Source organism: Ochotona princeps, chromosome 6 (assembly GCF_030435755.1).
Source record: "Ochotona princeps isolate mOchPri1 chromosome 6, mOchPri1.hap1, whole genome shotgun sequence".
Lineage (NCBI taxonomy): Eukaryota > Metazoa > Chordata > Mammalia > Lagomorpha > Ochotonidae > Ochotona > Ochotona princeps.
Window position 1 is genome coordinate 14,945,180 of NC_080837.1, and position 21,307 is coordinate 14,966,486.

The 21,307-nt window shown below is 44.3% G+C and overlaps 1 protein-coding gene across 7 annotated transcripts in view; it reads right to left on the reverse strand.

Moving 5' to 3' along the window:
- Nucleotides 1-21,307, reverse strand: part of IQCH (IQ motif containing H) — a 187,602-nt gene that overhangs the window by 137,024 nt on the left and 29,271 nt on the right. For all 7 annotated transcript variants that reach the window (XM_058665635.1, XM_058665632.1, XM_058665630.1 and 4 more), the window contains exon 5: nucleotides 10,860-10,976. In XM_058665635.1, coding sequence (XP_058521618.1) covers nucleotides 10,860-10,976 — 117 coding nt within the window. The remainder of the gene's footprint in view (nucleotides 1-10,859; nucleotides 10,977-21,307) is intronic.

Genomic DNA, 21,307 nt, shown 5'->3' on the forward strand with positions numbered 1-21,307 from the left:
AAGTCCTTCCTTAATAGCCTGGGAGGGCAAAGCAGGAGAGTCTAAGTCCTTGGGCCCCTGCACGCATATGGGAGACTTGGAGGAAGCCCCTGGCTCCTGACTTTGGACTGGCCATTTAGGGATTAAAGTAGCAGATGGAAGATCTTTTTCTCTCTCCTCTCTCTGTAACTCTGCCTTTCAAGTAAGAATAAATCTTAAAAAAAAAATTGAGCCAGCATGTTAGAAAACAACAAAATAAGAGATGTAATGGACAACAACAAAACATGAGTACTGATTACCAGCTGTCAGAGGCTAGAGCTGGGGTGCCCGCCTCCTGCAGGCAGGCCCTCTCTCCTTGGTCCAGCACTCCAGGAACGGGGTCCCGGACTTTGCAATCCTCTCAGGCATTGTAATCCTCTCAGGTTGCACACTGCCTTGGCATACCTGCATGGGAACTGTGATGTTAAGCTAGGCGGGCCTACTCCAAGTGGCTGACCCCGGAAAGGGGGCTGAGGGCCATGTATAGATGGCCAGGGAGAGGTGTTTGCTGCCCATACAGTTCTAATTAGACAGCGTTGTGAACATCTGATGCCTCCGGGAGCTGATGCTGTTCAACAAAACACTATTGCTTTATAGCCAAAGGGAGAGGAAATAAAGTTTAATAAGCAATGAGGACATCAGGGGACAGAGATGGTTCAGAAGAGTTCTAAAGCTGCTGGAGGAGTGATCTAATTTCAGGCCATGTCTGCCTTAAGCCTTTCCTTCCAGGGTCCAGGCTAAAAGGACAATTAGATTTCAGTGGTCCATTCAAGCCCTTCCATCACTTGGCCCTCTATATCCAGCTACATCATTGTTTTTTTTTCCTCTCCAAGAAAACTCAAGGTGATTAAGCAAAGCTCTAAGTCATCCTTCATAGCTCTCTTTAGTCAACTCTGCCTTCCCTCAGATTGTTCTAATGTTTAAAGGGCACACCAGGAATGGTTAGCCTAGTGGTGGAGCAGCTGCTGGGAATACCCACATCCCAAACTGGTCAGTGTGCCAAAGCTCTGTGACCCAGCCTTGGCTCCTGACTCCAGTTTCCTGCAAATGCACTCCCCAGGAGGCAGAGGGGATGGCTCAGGTAACTGGCTTCTTGCTACCCAGATGGGCAACCTGGATTGAGTTCCTGGCTGTCAGCTTTAGCCAGCCCCAGCCTTGGCTGTTGCAAGCATTTGTGGAGTGAATCCCTGGACACTTGGACAGGAAATCAATCTTTCTCCTTTCTCTCTCTAATAATTAAACATTTCTTAAAAGGCATACCACTTCTTCTCCTTTATTCATGCCCATCCATTCCTCAAGAGCTACCTTAGGGCCTGCCACCATCCATTCATGATCACTCCTTTGTTTCCCCGAGAGATTGGCTGTTCCAACAACAGCAAATCAGCCTGCATCTTGAAGCTACACCATCATGGCTTCTGCCCTGATGATGAGTTAGAACAAGTCGATTAGCTTCTCAGTTTGCCAGCAAGGGTTCTTGGTGTTTTTAAGACTAATGGACAAATGACTTGGTGTTACGGCAAGGGCAGAAAGCAGATTGAAACCCAGGCTTTGTGACCCAGGGTTATTTCCACCCAAGTCCACATGGTGCTTTTCAAACTTCCTAGTTAACAGCGTATATATAAAAATCTGCTGTTTTGGGGTTATAGCCCAATGAGAGGGTACTCCTCCAAGTTTACACAGCTCACTGTGACCTGGCAGCTTTGAAAAGGGACAGAATGAATCCCTCTAGCTAAGAAGTGCTGGCTTTGGTTCTACCAGAAAGGACTTAAAAGGCTGGGAATGTATACTTGAACTCAAGTACAGTTTAAGGAACAATGGCTTAGAATACTGGAGAATACAGCAATAGTATTTATTCATCTCAAGTACCTCTCAGCAGATAATTAACCTGGGTCATGATAAAAACAATTCTATTAGGTCCATTTCTCTTGTGGCTAATGCTATTGTGCTACTTCTTGTAATATTTTTCCTTGATTTTGTTGTAAATAGAATGCTTACTACTGCAATATCATTAATGGCTCCACTTTCTTCCTTGCAACAGAAAAAGCATGAGATTGTACATTTTTACTCACCCTTCCCCCCCAAAATGCAATTCTTAGGAAAATTTAGAAAGATCTACTCTTTGATTTCCCACACCAATGATTAAGAGATACAGAAATCTTATTCTGAAAGACAACAGGACAATTCTTTATTCTGCATATGTGTGGGCAAGAAAAGATCTGTCAGCAGAGTTCTGATCCCGTTGGGTTCATGGACCTCTTTGCAAGTTCAGTGGAGTCTACAGATTCTTTCTCAGAGTAACGTGCTTAAGAAACGCATAAAATCCTGATGACATTGACACCCAGCCCCACCCACAGACTCCGCGTACCTTAAACCTATTAAACGTATGAGTCAGGCTCTGCTGTCTGCCTAAATTTTTGGCTCTACCGAGTGGAAATATGATGTGAGAAACACTGTATGTTAATACTGAGTCAAACCAACACTCAGGTTCAACGCCCCAGTCACAGAATGGAAGGTGACTCATGGGAGGGCAGTCGAGTCCTGCTGGCAGGTATCTGCTGGCCCGGGATGATTTTGGAGCAGGACAGAGGCTCACCGCCTGGCTTCTCCGTCCCTCCACTCCCTGTCCACTCGGGCTTGAAATCTCTTAATAGAGCCTCATGCCTTTGTTTTAATTAAATAGAGGATTTGCTCTTGTTAAAAAATAAACACCCAAGGGAGAGGTAAAACTCTGTGCCAAAAATTTTGCAAATTTATTTTCAGCAGCAGAACCTGTTTTTCAAACTCTTACATAGAGTGCTGATATGTAAACAACTACAAGCTGTATAAGATCTTAGTAGAATTTTAGGTTTTGAATGACATATAACTAAGTACTATAGTTAAAATACAAGCATTTATATATCCTTATTACATTTATTAGGTCAATATCTTTCCACAATCTATTTATAGAAGTGTAAATCAACATTAGAAACAATGAGGCCATTTTGATGGAAGCAAATTATGAAATCAAGAATTACAAATAATAACTAGTCCCACCCATCACAGCACACAACTTATTTATGCGCTTTATTTTGCTGCACAAAATGGAAGAAGTATTGGCATGAGCAGGGACATTATTTCGAATCAGCTGACCATTTCTGTGATGGCATTTATCATCTTGGATATTTTCTTCCACTAAAATGTTCAGATAGTAAGAACTCTGTTTTGACTTAAGGTCACAAGTGATATCTGACAACTCTCAGCTCCTTAGCAACTAAGCATTCGTTGGTAACGGCTCAAGTAGGGGAGATTTGACAAACAGGTTTCATAATCCTCCTTGTTCATTACCCAACTTCACTCAAGCAGCTTAATCTTACTCTCATTTTCCCCATCTATAAAATGTCACGAAAATGGCACCTACTTTAAGAATGTAAGAATTGAGTAAGGTGGCGTGCATCAAGCACTATACCACCATGTCTGACACTCTTAGTTGACACTGTCATTATGGAAGGGCTCAACAACTGCAACTATTTTTCAAATGTGCTATGTGACACTTTAGGAAGGTTCACCACCTCCCACTTACATTTCTTTTCTGATAGCTTAGAATCCTCAAAGTTTCAAAACAACCTAACATTGTTTTGCATATCGAGTCCCAATTTTGAGGTGATGCTCTCTTACTAACCTCTACCTGCAGTTGAGAACAAAGTACCACTGCAACACAGTACTGCCCAAGAAAGACGGCACAGCTCATTGAAATCATGTGGGAACCAACCCCAACTCAGACTCAGCAGTGAAACCATCTGTAGGGTTTTATTGTGAAGTAACAGGCATTACTATAATTGTACAGCTGACTATTACATGGTGCCAAAAGCACACATCAGAGAACATGCCTGCTTTTCCAGGGAGGGGAACAGACACCCATGTTCAGATACTAACAGGAGTTACTGTTTATTCAGTGGTTAGTAGGGACCATGCACTGCTTTAAGACCTCTACATATAATTAAATTTTTACTTCTTCAGTAAGATTTATTTAGTTGAAAGAAAGGATAACAAAGAGAGACAGATACACACACACACACACACACACACACACACGCGCGAAGACAGATTTCCTACCAACTGGCTTACTCCCCCAAATGCCAGGAACAATCAAGTCTGAATCAAGCTGACACTGAAAACTCCATCCTGGTCAGCTCCATGGATGGCAGAGGTCCAAGTCCTTGAATTGTATCTTCTTGTCTTCTCAGGTTATGTTAGCAAGGAGTTGGACTGCAAGCAGAACAGCCAGGACTTGAACCAGCTCTCCAGTGTGGAATGCCTGCATCACAAGGATAGCGGCACCACAGTGCCAGCCCCAAATCTCCATGACATCTTCCTTTATCTGTATCAACGATTACAAGAGGGTATGGGAGCATATCTGGATTTCACACTGTGACTAACACAAAGCTACCCCCAATCTGATAAGGAATGCCTTTAAAGACAGGAATTTGGTCAAGTGTTCAGCTGCTCCTTGTGATAACTGCATCCCATGTTCGAGTACCTCAGTTGGTGTCTCAGCTCTGCTCCCATTCCCTGCCCCCATTCTAGTTTCCTATTAATGCACAGCTGGGAGCCAGCAGGGAGGACCCAAATTCTGGTCTATTTGGCTCAAATTCCTTCCACTACATCAGAATGCTACCCTATCTTCCCCCATTTTTATCAACCAGAAAAATGAGAACAAGTGAGGCAGAACTGCCTGCTTCAGGAAGACGCTGTTCAGTGCTGTCTCACTAGACAAATCCTCTCAGATGACCCAACTGGAAGATGCCACTAACCTACCACAGATCAGCAGTGTCATGACCTCACTATGGGATTCGGCTTCCTGCTATATAGCTTCAAGGTGGAGCCTGGGCAGACTGGGAGGGGAAGTGGCAAATCAGTCCCCTCCTGAGTACCTATAAAGTGTGGCATCCACTCAATGAGGATTTACAGGTAGAATTACAGCAAACAATAAATGTCACACTGGCGAAGGAACCTCAGCAACATGCCAGTTCTCTCTCCCAGCCCCAATAGTCATGTTTTCAATGACAACACAAAACAATGGCACAGTGTAAGGCGTGAGAGGAACTACCAGTAAAAAGTGACTCAAATTTTCACAGCACTTCTTTGTCGCAGGACATTGGGCAGTTTGCTCGGTGCTTTGAAATATTTTTTTTTAAAGATTTATTTTTATTACAAAGTCAGAACATTTCAGTACAGCCCTCAGAGACTGATATTGCCATTAGGGCCATTTTATGCAGGCAAACGGGACCTGTTTCTAGCTGACCTCCAGCTGAGTAAGATTCACCCTCTTGCAGCTGAATCTGCAAGAGCTAAGCAGGTGCTTTTGAGTTCAACAGTACAGGCTTGATCTGGGAGTACACACATGTGGGGCCTCAGCAGAGACACTCAAGAAACACAGAATGCTTAAAAAAGCAGAGAACCCCCTCTGCCAGCTCTTTAAGATGTATTGATTCGAGAGGCGGAGGGGCAGAGAAATCTCCCACCTGCTAGTTCAACTTCCCAAATGCTGGCAACAGCTAAGGTTGGGCAGGGTGGGAGTCAGGAGTTGGCAGCTCAATCTAGGTCACCAACATGGGCAGCAGGACCCAACTTAGTGAGCTGTCATGGCTGCTTCCCAAGTCTGCACTGGCAAGAAGCTGGCATCAGGAGCTGGAGCTGGAGCTGGGTATTAACTCAGGCTTTTTGATGCGATAATGGAGGCCTCCTAACCACTGGCGTAAACACGTGCCTTTGCAATCAGTGTAGTAGAGCAGCTCACCATTGAGATGCAGTGGGTTAAGCTGCCACTTGCAACGCTGGCATCCTATGTTGCAGTGCCAGCTAGAGTCCTGGCTCCTCTGTTTCTGATCTAGCTCCCTGCTGAGACACCTGGGAAGGCAGCAGAGGAGAGCCAATTACTTGGACCCCTGAACCCATGGGAAGTTCCTGGTTCCTGGTGTTGAGTGGAGCCATGTGAGGACTGAATCAACAGATGGAATATCGCGCACTCTCTCTCTCTCCCCTTCAAATAAATAAATAAACGTTAAAAAACAAAAACCAACTAGATCCTGGTGCTGGTAGCCTAGTGGCTAAAATCTTCACTTTGCATGTGCCAGGAGCCCTTAAGGGTGCCAGTTTGTATCCTGGCTGCTCCACTTCCCTTCCAGTTCCCTGCCTGTGGTCTGGGAAAGCAGTAGAGGATGACCCAAAGCCTTGGGCCCCTGCACCCACGTGGGAGTCTTGGAAGAAGGTCCTGGCTCCTGGCTTCAGATTGACCCAACTTCAGTTGCTGCAGCCTCTTGAGGCGTAAACCAGCAGATGGAAGATCTTTCTCTGTCTCTCCTTCTCTCTGTAAATCTACCTTTCCAACAAAAATACATAAATCTTAAAAAAAAAACTCTCCTATAGCTAGATTATCTTTTAATGAACATTATCTGATGAGGATTTCGATTCCAATCACCTCTCCCACTCACAGGGCAAGAGGTTTATTGGACAGTCGTGGGCCAGTCAATGTCACAACCCATTCCTCAGCTTTCCATCACTCCATACCTATGCAGAATTGACATTCTGCAGAGCAAGGATACCTCCAGGCAACGTGCACCACCACAGCATTGCAGGTTGTCCTGGAAGTGGGATGGAGGTTGTATTTCGCAGGCTGTGACCCAAGAAGAACATGAAAAGTTATGTTTGTTATAGAAACTCTTTCGGAGTCACCTGCAGAGCATCTCCCTGCAAGTGCCAGGAGTGTGGATGCTGTGCGTGCTGTTGCCGTCCTTGGGTAATGACTGTTGGGTCATAAATAGGATATGGCATTTCACAATGTCTTTAAAGCTATTGCCTTTTGTTTCAACTAATTTAATTTACCAAATGCTCTTGGGAAAAGGGGAGGGGGACCAAGATGCTGACTCCACAATTCCTGAAAAAAAAAATCCACATTTTCTTTTTTAAGCGGCTTTGTGAGAAATTACATCCAATTGGTGTCTATCGTTTCCCTCCAGACTCTACTTCTGTCAAAATCCTGTCCTGGCAGGTGCGAGAGAGAACAGATGCAGAACCTGAGCGGATACCCACATCTGTGGTTTTGTTTTTTTTTTTTTTTAAGCGAACAGAAGCAGCACAGAAGGAAGTAAAAGACATAATTGCTGGCTTGAACTACGATACATTTCACTTGTGGGCAGAGGGCCAGCTTCCAGCAGGCGGAGCACACAGGCCCATCTTATTGGGATTCAAGGGTGGGCTTCCCTTCCTGTCCAGAGACAGCTGTAAACCAGCAGCCCATAGCATCGCAATCAGGCACCGAGTTGCGTCAAGGAATGCTGATATGGACAGAAGCGGCCCTGTCTGCTTTGCCTGCACCCCCGCCTGGTGAGATGACAGTCAATCTCTGATTCCAGATGACAAGAACTGGATAAAAACTTAAAACAAATGGCGACCTTTTCCAAAGATTAATTTGTTTACCAACAAAATGGTCCCTCTTTGTCATCCGAGATGGGGGGTGACCTTCACGTTCCCGTATTCCAGCTAGGAGGGTGCTGCCTGGAGTCATCTGTTACGTTTGCCCGTCTCAGCAATTATTTCCTTTTTTATTTTTAGTGACAAAAAAGGCTTTATTAATTCGCTCGGCTTCTTGTTATGGTTTATAAATGCAACAAGCTCATTCTGAATTACTGCAGTCTAACATCAATTTGTTTAAATCTAATTCTGCTACCATTGCCAAATTATGTCGTGACTGTAATTGTGGCCATGTGCATGGGCTTCAAACACAATCACGGTTCAACATCGCCCTTCTCTCTAGCCCCCACTCTCCCACCCCTTGCTTCTGGTACTTTTAATCATTTGACATTAACACAATTGCCTCGCTTTCCGTTACTTTATCATTTCAGAAATGAATGGGCTGTCGGTGAGAGAGATGACTACATCCACCCCAAGTGAAACAGTACAGAATGAAGCCTTGATTTGTGAAGTGTGGTCGCTCCCCAACTAAGTTAGTGCAAAACACTGCATAACATATGACTCATAAAAATCGAGAAATCATAATAGTATTAAATTCAACCTCATGAATAAATAAGAGATTCTAAGTTTACATTGCATTATATATTTATTTATTTGGAAAGTGGGACCAAAGCACCAGTATAATTCTACAGCAACTCATATCTTGCCAAAAAGAAAAATGGTTTTATGTTTCTTTTCTAGGTCATAACAGTTATAATCAGGGTTATTTGTGCAGCAATTCAAAGCAATGTTTTGTTTGGCTATTTTGTTATGCATTCATAATCGTTCTTTTAAAATTCATGTTCACAGATACATGATTCCAGCCTTTTAAGGAAACCACTTTTATTTAGAAAAAAATAAATCAAAGTCAAATTTTCTGTAGCTCTCCTAATGCGCTGCATTACAACATCTAACTGGCAAGAGATGTCAGTGGGTAAATAGGAACCATACCAGAAATTTCTTCTCGTCTTCTTGTATCTGTAAGAATCTCCAGAAGGACTTACAAAAGGGTAGTATGGTCTTTATCTGGCAGATTTAAGCTCATGAAGAGATCATCAGTGAGTCCCACTTTTTCAAATATGCTTTGAGGATGGATTTCACATAACTGAATCATAGAATTTAATGAAGGCAGTTCTGTGACATGACCGTGGGGCGACGTAAGCTCTCAATGCACTGGAGTTGTGCATTTGTCTCTTACTGTCAGAAAGGGTCCACATCTTCTGAAGCCAGAGAAAACAGCAGCTATGCGAACTGAGGAGTGCAAACAGGCTACACATTCAAATCTGTCAAAAATGTCTAAGCTTTTCTTTCTTTTCTTACAGGTTTCTGACAAGCAGTTCAGCTTTCAGAAGAAGGAGGCAAACATGTGGCTGTCACTGAACTTTGAGTGTTTGGAGTTGTTCTAGAAAATGCTTACCCTTGGTGCCTCTTTCCTAACGAACCCTACCTCACATCACTTGGGTTTGGGCAAGGGCTTTCAGAAAGAGTTCTACAAGTGGCAAATCGCGACTGCACTTATCCTGGATGCTGTATGTTATTATTAATACCGACAATCTTAACACAAAGTGACTAATTGTGCAATGCTTCTGTTCTATGAGCCCCAAATAAAAACACTGCGCATCAGTTGTACCAGCACGTCTTGATATCAACATAAAGTGATAGGTGAGGGCCAGCTAAGCATGTGGATCGAAAGGCCAATAATCAGAGCAAAGTAGATATAATGCCTCGTTTACTTCTTAAAGAGATCTGATATAGAATCTTGTGCGTTTTATTTTATTAAAAAGGATTGCTCAAGAATAAATATACATGTTCTCTTTTTGTCATGCAAGACAAAGCGTTGACTCTAGTTTTTGTTTGATCTAAGTACATGGAGGTGGCATCACTAATGCACTTGGACTACTTGGAAATTAGGGGAAAAATATATATCTATACAAGAAATGACTAAAGCTTTACTTTCTGATTTTGGATATAATCTTGAATTCCAATTAAAGTCTGAATCTTCATGCGGATTCGCAAAGCCAAGGACAACCCTCTGAGGATCTCGGGTTTGCCTCGACAGCAGCGGTTCTCAGGCAAAGTTTGCATGCAATGTGGCAGTTGCCTTGGGCTACGAAGCCTCAGCACTCCACTAGCTAAGCCAATATTAATTCTAGATTGAAGAGGAAAACAAACAAACGACAAAGAGAAATCTGCTTCTGCCTGTCCAGCAAGAGAAATCATATTTTTATTTCATGAAGCTTTGGGCTCATGGGAAGCCGATAAAAACGCTTCTACATTATTCACAGTGACATTTTAAATAACGTTTCAGCAGGAATAAAAATATCTAACTTTCTGGTGATTTCTAAAGGCTTTAAAAGTATTGCTGTGATAAACTGCTCTTAAACTAAACCTGTTAGCATGACATAAAGAATGTATAAGGAAACTGGAGATCTATCTCAGGGTCAGGCAGATGAAATAAGCGATTGAAAAGCTCCATGCAGGGAATCTGGTTTGACAAATCGAAGGGAGAATTCTGTTAGTTCCAAGGAGCTCGGGGTCTAATACTCAAACTGGTTCTGTTTTGAGTTTATATTTAAGAACATGTGAGAGATGTTAGAGGTTTAAAATGCATTTAAAAAGGAGAGATGTTACCGCTTGAAGTGTTCTTAGCATGAAAAATCATCTCAAATAATTTCCTGGTTAAAATGAAACTGCTGCTCTCAGCTCTCCCAAGCACCCTCTACCACCGACCCACCTAGTTCCACCACCCCCACAATGCAGAAGCACCACAGTCCCTGCTTTGGGACAACGCGCTGGGGAGCCCACAGCGGAAACCTGATACAGCCTCGGGTACCCTGCCGTGTCAGTCCCTTCGGAGGTTTTCTCTCTCATTAGTCTACTGACATAAGGGACTGGACCCTGCATGCTTTCGCGTTAGAATGGCATTCTTAAGTTAGGACATTTTGCCCACCATTTGAAGTGGATGTTATGTTTTTTTTTTTTCGTTTGATTTTCCTAGCAGTCAGCTCGGTATTTAAAGAAGCAAAATATTTAATGGCTCTCCATTCTTTTGGTTGGCAAATTATTTCCTCCTTGTGAAAATATGGTTCTGCAAGTCTCAAATAAAATACAGAAATTTGGGGGAGCTACAAAGAGATCTTTGTCAATTAGGATTACATTGTTAAAAAATCATTACTAATTATACACAGAGGGACAGCAATTTATTTCATCCCCCTCAAAAATCTGTGAGGACAAAAGGATCCCAATCTTAACCTCTCCACTCTGTCTCACAGTGCTAATGAACGAAGTTAAATTCTTAAAACAGAGAGAGAGAGAGAGAGAGAGAGAACTCATTAAAACATCTTGCTACTTACGTGTGTTTTTCTCTGATTAATATAAGGCAAAGTGATTCCATAGTTGGCACTGACTGCGGCTCGGTGGTGGATGTGCTCGGGATCCTGCAAGATTTTTACATTCAACGCTATCTTTGGCTGAAACAAAGAAACAATTAAACTTTCATGTTGGATGAACAAAAACGCTTACTAACATTTTGCATCCTCAGAGGAATATAAAGTTCTTTAAAAATAATTATTTGAATGGAATTCTCCCTGGGGCAGGCGGGGAGGGGGCAGGATAGAATACGTTGGAATCTTTTATTAAGGCTGCTTACATTAGGCCTCTTTTATTCCCCCAGAAAGGAACTTTCTGCAGATTTCTTTCTGCTCATTTTCCTCCGAGATAGTGCCCGAGCTCAGCCGTGGTGGACAAAGGACCAGGGACACCTGTTCTCTGCTTGTGTTTAGCTTTCCAGGTCAAAGATGCTGTCAGTGAAATCTGTACTACAGACACACAGGTAGAGGGCTCTCTTGGTCTGCTCATGCGGCCTTCTTCCTGAGGGGATATGTGGGCATGTGCTGGTACGGCTGGGTTTGCATCCTGGGAAATGTACTGCAACAAATCTATCAGAGGAGATTCAGTTCTGTGGGAGAAAAACCTGTACTTTCATTAGGAACACAAGGGCACCTAGGCCAAGTCACTTAATCCTCATCTGAAATGATCCGAGTTTACTTACTGCTAGGTGTTTAAAAATAAAATTCATGGGAGTGGATGGGGTGCAAGGTGGTGGTGGTGGTGGGAAGGGGGCATGGACTGGATACAGGTCCACAGAGCCAGGTGCCAGCTCCCCCCTGCATTGGTGTGGGCGTCCCTGCGTGGGTCAGCTGCTTTTTCTGGGAGTCAGTCTCTTAATGTGCAAGAGAGAGGAGTTGATGGTCTTCTGAGGAATCATCCCAAGCTTTGTCTTCCAATGATGTGAGCCTCAAAGGTAATTTGGCACTTGGGGAATAGGATGTTAACATTTTATGAAATTTGTGATTCATTTATTTTTTAACCTTGTAACATGATTCACACACCATAAAATCCAACCCTTTAAAGTGTATATTTCATTGGCTGGCAGTATTCCCGAAGTTGCACAAACCAGGCCCATTAATTCCAGAACATTTCCTCACCCCCCAAAATGTGGCCTCATATCCATGAGCAGTTCCCCGGGGCACAGGGCAGGAGGGGATGGGGACTGCTCTGTGGACATAAAGTCTGGCCAATTCATAATGACGGGATCCTTTAACATAAAGCAGTTGGAGGTGCCATGAGGCACTTCATAGTGTGGGTTTCATTTCATTATGGGGCTTGGTTCAGAGGGAGATCTGAGGCCCCTGTCAAGAAGGTTGTGGGAACCAGACTTTATATCCCAAGCATTCATAAAGGGTCTGGGCCTAAGGTCAGAGCCAAGAGGAAGGTTACACAAACATTTCAGGCATGCAAGCCATCTAGACAAGCTATTTCTTCACACACATTCCACATCTTCCCTTGATTTTTTTTCCCCTTTTGTCCCCCACAGTATTTTTATAACCGAATCTCCAAACAACTGCTCTCCAAGCTCTACTTCATGGGACTAAAGCAGAGACACTGGTCATAGCAAGACAAGACATGTCCTGTACCTTTCTCCTTGGGGCACACGTGGCGGTGACAAAAGTAATCTAGTGCTTAATTATGAATGGCTCTCCTCCTATGGGTAACCCACACTCACAGCGCTACTCCAGGTTTTTTTTTTCTTTTGCACAAAAGCTGAGTGCCTCTCTTTATTGAAATTAATACCTGAACATAATTTCTTCCTTCTTAATTAAACTTCCAGAAAAATTTCCATTCCACTAAGGATGGGGAAATTGCTAATATGTATTATATTGACTGGATGTGGTTTCTGTAATTAGGGTGTTTGTAAAAAGCATATTCTGTATACTGCGGATGATAATGGCTACATCGGTCACGTCTAAGCTGTACTGGAACGTTTTAAGTTCTGGGATTACTGGCTCAGCGGACCACTGCAGGTTTCTGGGGCTTATCATGCTCCGTCAACTTCATGTGGCTACAGGACCACTGGAAGAGCTGCAGGAAGGAAATGATGAAATATGGGATCACTTCCCAAACTGGCACCAAAATCTCTTTGCTTTTTTGCCCATTTTTACATTTTCTGTGGTACCAGACACACATATTTGCAAAGAAAGGTATCAGCAGGCATATAGAAATCGGACAGAAATATGAATGCAATCTCAGTTCTTGGTTGCTGACTTCTAACTTCCCATCGGAAAGGCCCTGTGATATTAACTGTGTGATATTTGATATTGTGGTGCCAAGGCCTGCAAACGTCAAAATAATAATAGGTAACGCTGACATACTTTCCCTCCCAAAAACCATGTTAAAGGTAGCTGTGTTTAAATAACACTAACATATCAGACCAACAGTTTTGTTGGTAATTGCTGCCAAATATACTCAAAATCTTAATTTGTCTTATCAACCATGTATAACTATGTATAGAAAAAAGTTGATAAGCATAAGGTGCATTACTAGACAGGGGAATAAGATTTCTAAGAAAAATAATTATACATTTAAAACACAAAAACATAATTAATCACTCCATGGAGCAGGGAAGCATGCTCTGGAAGAAAATCTTCTTTTTTTTTTTAACCAATGGTCTGAGACGTATCAGAAATCATTCTGGAGACAGTTCTTAAAAGATGGCGATGGATTTCTTCTATCTTGAGCCATGCAACAATCTCAACTTTTGTATTCTCTCCTTTTTGATAGTAATTACAAGCAGATATATCAAATGTGACTCTCATTTAGACTTTGGTTTGTAAGAACCAAAGTTATTATCAGAGCCAATTACTGTTTTACCTACATGGCTGCACAGAAGCAGGGCTCTCACTTTTCATCTCATCAGTGATTTGGTGGAATTTATTTTATGACTATGCCCACAAAGCTATCTGAGAAGGAAATGGCTTATGCTATTAAAACCGGGATGGGAATACAAGAGGCTAAGGTTTTTCTTAGAAGAACTTGTGAATTAAAAACACTAGGCAGCGAGTAATGCCAGCTCCCCAGACATGGGCAGACCATAAAATGACACACGTCTGAGCAGTAGATCCCACACAGAGTAATCAAAATGGAAATGCTTCATGAACAAAAGTTGAGAGAGGCTATTGACTAAGTTACGGTATTCATCAACATAACATTATTCTCAACAGTGGCTGCAACCAAAAAAAAATGCCTTCTAAAGTGGATATTGCTTAATATAGTATTCCCACTGGTTAAAGACATCTGCTGTTTAATTTCTAAACCACAGAAAAGAAAAATAGGATGAGAATTCAGTCACCTTTAACACTCATTCTCTGGACCTTTGGGATATAAGATGCAAATAACAACAGGCAACTCGCCCCGCTTAGAGCCATATGATGGAGGGTTCTCATTGGTAAAGCTGGGCAATCACACCTGCCTCCCAGGGTTGTCTGTGAAGCTCAGTGGACTAACACATGGTAAGGAACTTGGGAATTCCAAGGTCCTCTCTGGGAACCAATGTGGTAGGTGATGCTACCAGCCAAAAAACATCACAGCTGCCATGGTTTGGTACCTCGTGAGTTCTTAATTTGTCTCCCTCTTAACCAAAAAACCAATTGATCAAATGGAAAATTAATCTGAAATGATTAAGAATTTCAACAGTTACCTGACTTCTCCTGCAAAATTCTTCTTCATAAAGTTACTGAAGGGTTGATGAGAAAATACCAAAGGGGCGGTAGAATTATAAACTCCCCACTTTGGATCATGGATTGAGGCAAACACTGGTGTTTGTTAACACTATGAGGCGAAAGATTGTGGATACTTTTATTAAAAAGTACAGATTGAGCTGATATTACCTGGACTATTGATGAACCTTAACGTTATCAAGAGAAAAAAAATAGGCTCCTAACGGACTCTAAAAGGAAATGAGCAGTACCACCTTAGAGGCATTCCTGGAGCCAGAGTTGTGGCACAGCAACTTAGGCGACAGCTTGCAATACTGGCATCCCATATCTGAACATCACTTCGAGTTCTGGTTGCTTTCCTAGCAATCCAGCTCCCTGATGACAAGCCTGGTAAAGCATCAGATGATGGTCCAAGTGCCTGGGCCCCTGGCACCCATGTGGGAGGTTAGGATCCTGGCTTCAGCCTGGCCCAGTAACTAGCGTGGTGGGTGGTGAATCAGTGGACAGAAGGTATCTCTCTCTCTCTGTCACTCTGCCTTTCAAACAAAGAAATAAAACTTTTTTGAAAAAAAAAAAAAAAGAGGAGTATCTCAAGGAACAAAGAGTTTTCATTTGTTTGTTTAAAACGGAGTATTCCTATCACATAGATGAAACTTTTGAATTTGATTTGGCTTCCAGATTAAGTATTACAACAAATATTTGGGACAAAGAAACATATAAAATGACACCATGAGATTGCAATCAGCCAAATCCAGGCTGGGGGGAAATCTGTGTGATAAATGAATTCATTCCTTCAACAAACTAATGACGTTTTCAAGATGAGAGAGAAACTGTCACAGGCAGAGTGAGGTGCAATCAGTGTGTGTGGACCTTGCTTGTATCCTGATTCAAACCACAGGAGTGGTAAGACAATTCAAAGACAGCTAGGGAAAGCTGAAATGGACTGGCAATTATACAATGTTAATGTGTTGTTAAACTTACTAGATGTGACTGAGGGGCTAAATGATGTAATATCTGGGGTTACCCTTATCCAAAAAAACGGGGGGAATACCCAAATTACCGAATCCCTCTGGCAGTCTTACCGTGGAGTGGGTTAAGCCACCCACTGTGTTACTGTCAGCCCATGTCATATGCCTGCCATCCAGCTCCCTGCCAAAGTGCTGGGAAGGCAGCAGCAGGTGACTCAAGGCTTGGGCCTCTGTCATTCATGGGGGAGAGACTCAGATGGAGTTCCTGGATCACGGCTTCAGCTTGGCCCAACCCTGCCTGTGGTAGACATTTGGGGCTTGAACCAGCAGATGGAAGATCACTTCTGTGTCTGTTGCTCTTTCAACAAATAAAATCATTTCCAACACATATTTCTTTCAATGAATCATTTCTTTCAGACAATTAAAATCATAAACCAGTAAATCATTTTTTAAAAGAAACTAATAAGTGGTGGAGGTGGAGGTGGCTGGGTGGACTCTGATGACAGGATGCTGGTGGTACCTTACCAGCAGACCTGCGCAGCCCGCACTGGGCCAAAGGCTTGCTGGCTAGATTTTAAAAAGTGTGAGAAGAACCTACACTTCCTTGAATACATGTTTCTTTCCTCTAGTAATAGATGTATGTCTTTTGTTGAAAAATGTGGAGGGGGAGGTGTACAATGTACCTATCTTCGAAGGAAGTTTCCTGAAAACTGCCCCTAACATGGTCCCTGACATCTCATTAGCCAGTTCTGGGTTACAGTGAAGCTGTAAGAAAAGCTACGAAATGTTAGGCCACATATTTCCTGTTAAAAGCTTGGGGTTTGTTGCCAAAAAAAGGGGGAGGCAGGAATTATAGAAACTACTAGCAGATTCTGACATAGGAAGAGAGGTTGAGTTCATTTGATTTAATTTATTAATTTTTTTAATGCAATGGGAGTTCATTAGCTTAACGAGAAGAAGAGAGTAGTAGAGGGGGTGAGGAGAGAACAGGGGTTCAAAACAGCCACCTCAGGCTGTGGTCCCATGACATCAGCATCCCACGTCAGGGTACCAGCTCCAGTCCCAGCTGCTCCACTTCTGATAAAGCTTCCTGCTCATGTGTGTAGGAAATCAGCAGGGGGGTGGGCCAAGCACTCCAGCTCCTGCACTCTGGTTTTGGACTGACCCAGCTCCAGTCATTTGGGGAGTGAACCAGTGGATGGAGGATCTCTCTGTCTCTCTCTCTGTCACTCCAACTTCAAGGTTAGATTGGAAGTAGAATAACTGCAACTTGAACCAGCACGCATACGGGATGCCAGCATGGCAGAGTGGTTGTTTAAAATGGCCCCAAACTTTTTTTTTAAAAGATTTATTTATTTTTATTGGAAAGGCAGATAAACAGAGAGGAGGAGAGACAGAGAGGAAGATCTTCCATCCACTGATTCACTCCCCAAGTGAGCTGCTGCAATGGCTGGAGCTGAGCTGATCCGAAGCCAGGAGCCAGGAACTTCCTCTGGTCTCCCACACAGGTGCTGGGTCCTAAGGCTTTGGATCATCCTTGACTGCCTATTCCCAGGCCACAAGCAGGGAGCTGGATAGGAAGCAGGGCTGCCAGGATTAGAACTGGCACCCACGGATTCTGGCAATTCAAGGTGAGGACTTTAACTGCTATGCTATCACACTGGGCCCCCAAACTTCTCTCTTTTTTTTTAATCACTGGAAAGGCAGGTTCACCAAGAGAAGAAATAGAGCGAAAGATCTTCCGTCCACTAGTTCACCCTCCAAATGGCTGCAACAGCCAGAGCTGAGCTGATCCAAACCAAACCTTTTGGAAACAGGGAAAGAAAGAGAGAAATAAAAGGAGGAAATTTTTTTTAAAGCAATAACTAAAACAGGCATCTCAAAGAAGGAAAAAGTGATTTTGCTACAGAAAAGTAATGGCCTTTCTGCACAGGTTATAGTGCCCTCCTTGGAATCTAGGGTCATAACGTTAAAGTGAGACCAGTGTAGCCACACTCGGCTCCTCAGATACAGGACAGCCAGGTTGGCAAGCTTCAACCAGGCACCCAGGGGTGGGAAGGAGAGAGACACAGCAGAGCTGAATGGAATTCACACAAAAGAACAGAACTCCCTCCTGCGATCTGCCTTCCTATGCCCAAGGCCGACTGCTGCTTGCCTTGGTTCAGCTGCCCAGAGAGGCCGGTAGGGACCAGTTTCTCTCTTTCCACTCTGCCAATCCTCAGAGCATGACCTTCTGTTTGTCACCTCATGCGGCAAATGGACCGCTGCTGTTCCAGACATCATATCTGTATTCCAGGTTGGGAGGAAGGGCAAGAAGACCAAAGGGCAGAAGATAGCTGTAACCATTCCTCTTAGGAGGAAAACCAAAACCAAAACAAAAAAAACACAAACAAACAAACAAAACTCCCCAAATCTTAGTACTGGGCTGGAGCTCAGTACTAAGGCGACAGCACTGGGCGACATGGTCACCCAACACTGCAAGCAGGCTCCGAAAGGAGAAAGCTAACTCCTCAGGCAAGACACCCTCCTCAGTGAAAGCTCAGTCCTTTTGGGAACAGCCACAGATCAGGGAATGGATGGCACACCCAGGGCCTCGGGAAAAGCAGAGGAGGGAAAGTAATACATTATAAAATAACTAGAGGTGAGAGGTTGGGGGCTTGTGGTTCCCTGTGGCCACCAGGAATTGTTAGGCTTTTACTGTGTTTGTGAACTGGCAGAAGAACATGCAGATGGCAGCTGCTGGTGGGGAGGAGGGTGACAGATTTCAGAGATATGACGCATAGCCTGCGACAGCCCCACGCCTGTTCATCCCACTCTGCCACAGCCCGCAGCCTGCTGTCTGAGGAATGGCTGAGCACACACTGCGTGGCGCATGCACCGAGATCTGTATTACCAGCACTCGCACCCAGATCCGTGTCACCAGCACCTCCGCACAGCAGCGCTCAAATCAGAACCTTTGGGGCCAGTGCTGTGGCCTGATAGGTAGAACCACAGCCTGCAGTGTTTGAGTCCTGGCTGCTCCACTTCCAGTTCAGCTCCCTGTCAATGTGCCTGTGCAGGCAGTGGCAGATGACACAAGTGCTTGGGTGCCTGAAACCACGTGAGGATCAGGCTGAAGTTCTTGGCTCCTGGCTTAAGCTGACTCAGAACTGGCCATGGTGGCCATTTGGAGAGTGAATCAGCAGATGCAAGATCTCTCTTTCTGTCTTCCTCTCTCTTTCTGTGTCTGCAACTATGCCTTTCAAGTAAATAAATAAATCTTTAAAAATCCACACCAAAACCAGAATCCTTGAGGAAATGAAACAGGAAACCAGTGGGGGAAAGTTGGATTTTAGCTCTCACAGTAGGTTGCAGCGGCTCAACCATCACTGCTGAGGCAGGGGAAGCTATCATGGCATCCTGTCCAGTTTTACGTCATGGGGCCAACTGCCAATGGCGCGAGCCCCCTCCCCTGACGGCCACCGCCCTCCTGAGTTGGGAGTCAGGGAAAGATGGCAGTCCCACACACCAAGGAGTCCACACTTCCTGTTACGCCAGAGAGAAAAGCACAGGACATCTGACCCCTGGCAGGTGCTGAGGGCGGTGGCTGAGGCGCTGCCAGAGACACCTGCCTTTCATGCTGGAGAGCCCAGGTTCAAATCCTGACTCTGCTTCCTGCTCCTGTACATCCTGGGAGGGAGTAGGTGATGATGGTTCAAGAACTCAGGCCCCGGCCACCCATGTGGGAGACCCAGACTGAGTTCGGACCCCTGGCCTGGCCTGGCTGCCACATGCTCTGGGACACGATCCCGCAGAGGGAAGGGCTATTGTTCTTTATCTGTCTGTCTGCCTTTCAGACAATAGAGGGAACAAGAGAGAAAGAATTTTAGGAAAAAGCTGTATAATAAAAGGCAGGTAATCTTTGCAGTTACAGTAAGTAGCCTTGTGTTCCTGCAAAAGGTGCTGTGGATCAAAAACTATGCAGCTAATTGAATCTTTCCGTGGAAATGTTATTAGTGGGTATGGTCCTAAGGGTTTATTTTTTATGATGATTTTTTAATAGAAAAAGCCCCAAATACCTTACTTAATCATCTGCTCCACTAACTGTAACTTAGGGAAAGTAAGAACATCTTTAAGATATAAACCTTTAGAACATCTAAACCTCTGTCACGTCCACATGTGACAGAAGGCACTGAACGGTGACGAGTCGCAGTCAGACCGCAGGGTCGGGGCAGAGGATGGCGGCGTGTTACACCGAATGCTGCCACACGGCTCCGCATCAGCATCACCTCCATGAATCAAAAGGTGTGGCTGCCCGCACCCTCTCTGTTTTCTTTTCTTCCTTAGACTTGTGTCTCTCTGGTGAATAGGCAGAGAGCTCCAGTTACCCTGTTTTAAAACAGGGTGGGTGAAGAGAAGCCAAAACTCAGAGCTCACACAGCCCTCATTTTGCATCCCAGCTGTGCCACTCTTCTCTGTACGCTACCAGCCCCTCCCGTTTTCAGTTTCGGCATCTGCGAAATGGGGAGAACAACAGTTCCCTTCCCCATGCTGCCAAGGGCTCCTGGGAGGATCTCCCTGCCCTCTTCCTCACCCGTCCACATCCTGTCCTCAAACCTTGGTCCTCTGGGGCCAAGACTGCAGCGGCTGTCAACACTCCAACGCTGCCCAAACTGTGTGCCTCTCCCATGCCTGGCTGGGAGCCCTCCTAGGCTAGAGATGCACCAGCCACCCTCCTCGCACCCTCAGGGCCGCCCTGACGCTCCTCAGTCCCCTCCCCAGCTTCTCCCTTACAAACCTACTCGCTACATGTTTAATTTTCAACATGTTTGTTATCCAGGGCCTACTCCACGCCAAGCACAACAGGGGCTCTGTGAGAACTCCGTGAATTTGGTTGCTGCTGAAAACAGTGCCTGGCATGATAGACACTGATCAGTATTCATCAACAAACAATGAGAACAACTAACGCTTGCTGACAGGGTAACACAGAGGATTAAGCAGCCACCTGTCCCACCAGTATCCTGGATGAGCACTAGTTCAAGTCCCAGTCTGCTTTTGATTTGGCTCCCTGCCCATGCTCCTGGGAAAGCAGCGGAAGACGGTCCAAGTGCTTGGGTCCCTGCCACACACATGAGAGATCCAGACGGAGTTTCTGACTCCAGCCCTGGCCACTGAAACTATTTGGAATGTGAACCAATGAATGAAGGCACCTCTGTGTGTGTGTGTGTGTGTGTGTGTGTGTGTGTGTGTGTGTGTGTTGGCGTTATTCTACATTTCAAAAAAAAAAGTCTTAATGAACATTTAGAGTGATGAACTTGGTTATCCTTACAACATCCTTATGAGGAAATAAACACTATTGCTGTGCCCATTTTTCAGATGAAGGACTGAGGCAGAGGGAGGTGATGTAACACGCTAGTAAGCGGTAGGGCCAGGATGTGACCTCATAGTTCCAACCAGTACAGTGTCATCTATTGGGAGCCCGGTCCTGGCTAGGCAGTGACAGGCACTTTTTATAGCAACAAACTAAACAGTGCCTCTGTTTTAAATATAAAATCAACCACAGCGGTCCTAACAGATACAGGCTTGGCTTTCAACCAAAAGAAAAAAAAAGTAGTAAAAGGTTTGGGGAGACAACTAACTGGGGTAATCTCAATCTGAACTGAGAATATATTACTCAAGACTTAGTACTATGAGTAAGAAAAGCATTCGTTTGTAAAGATGTATGCTAAAACCATTAAGGCCCTAGGTCTAGATTTAAAAACATTTCAATCAGAACAGATGAAGCCACAATGGTTGAGG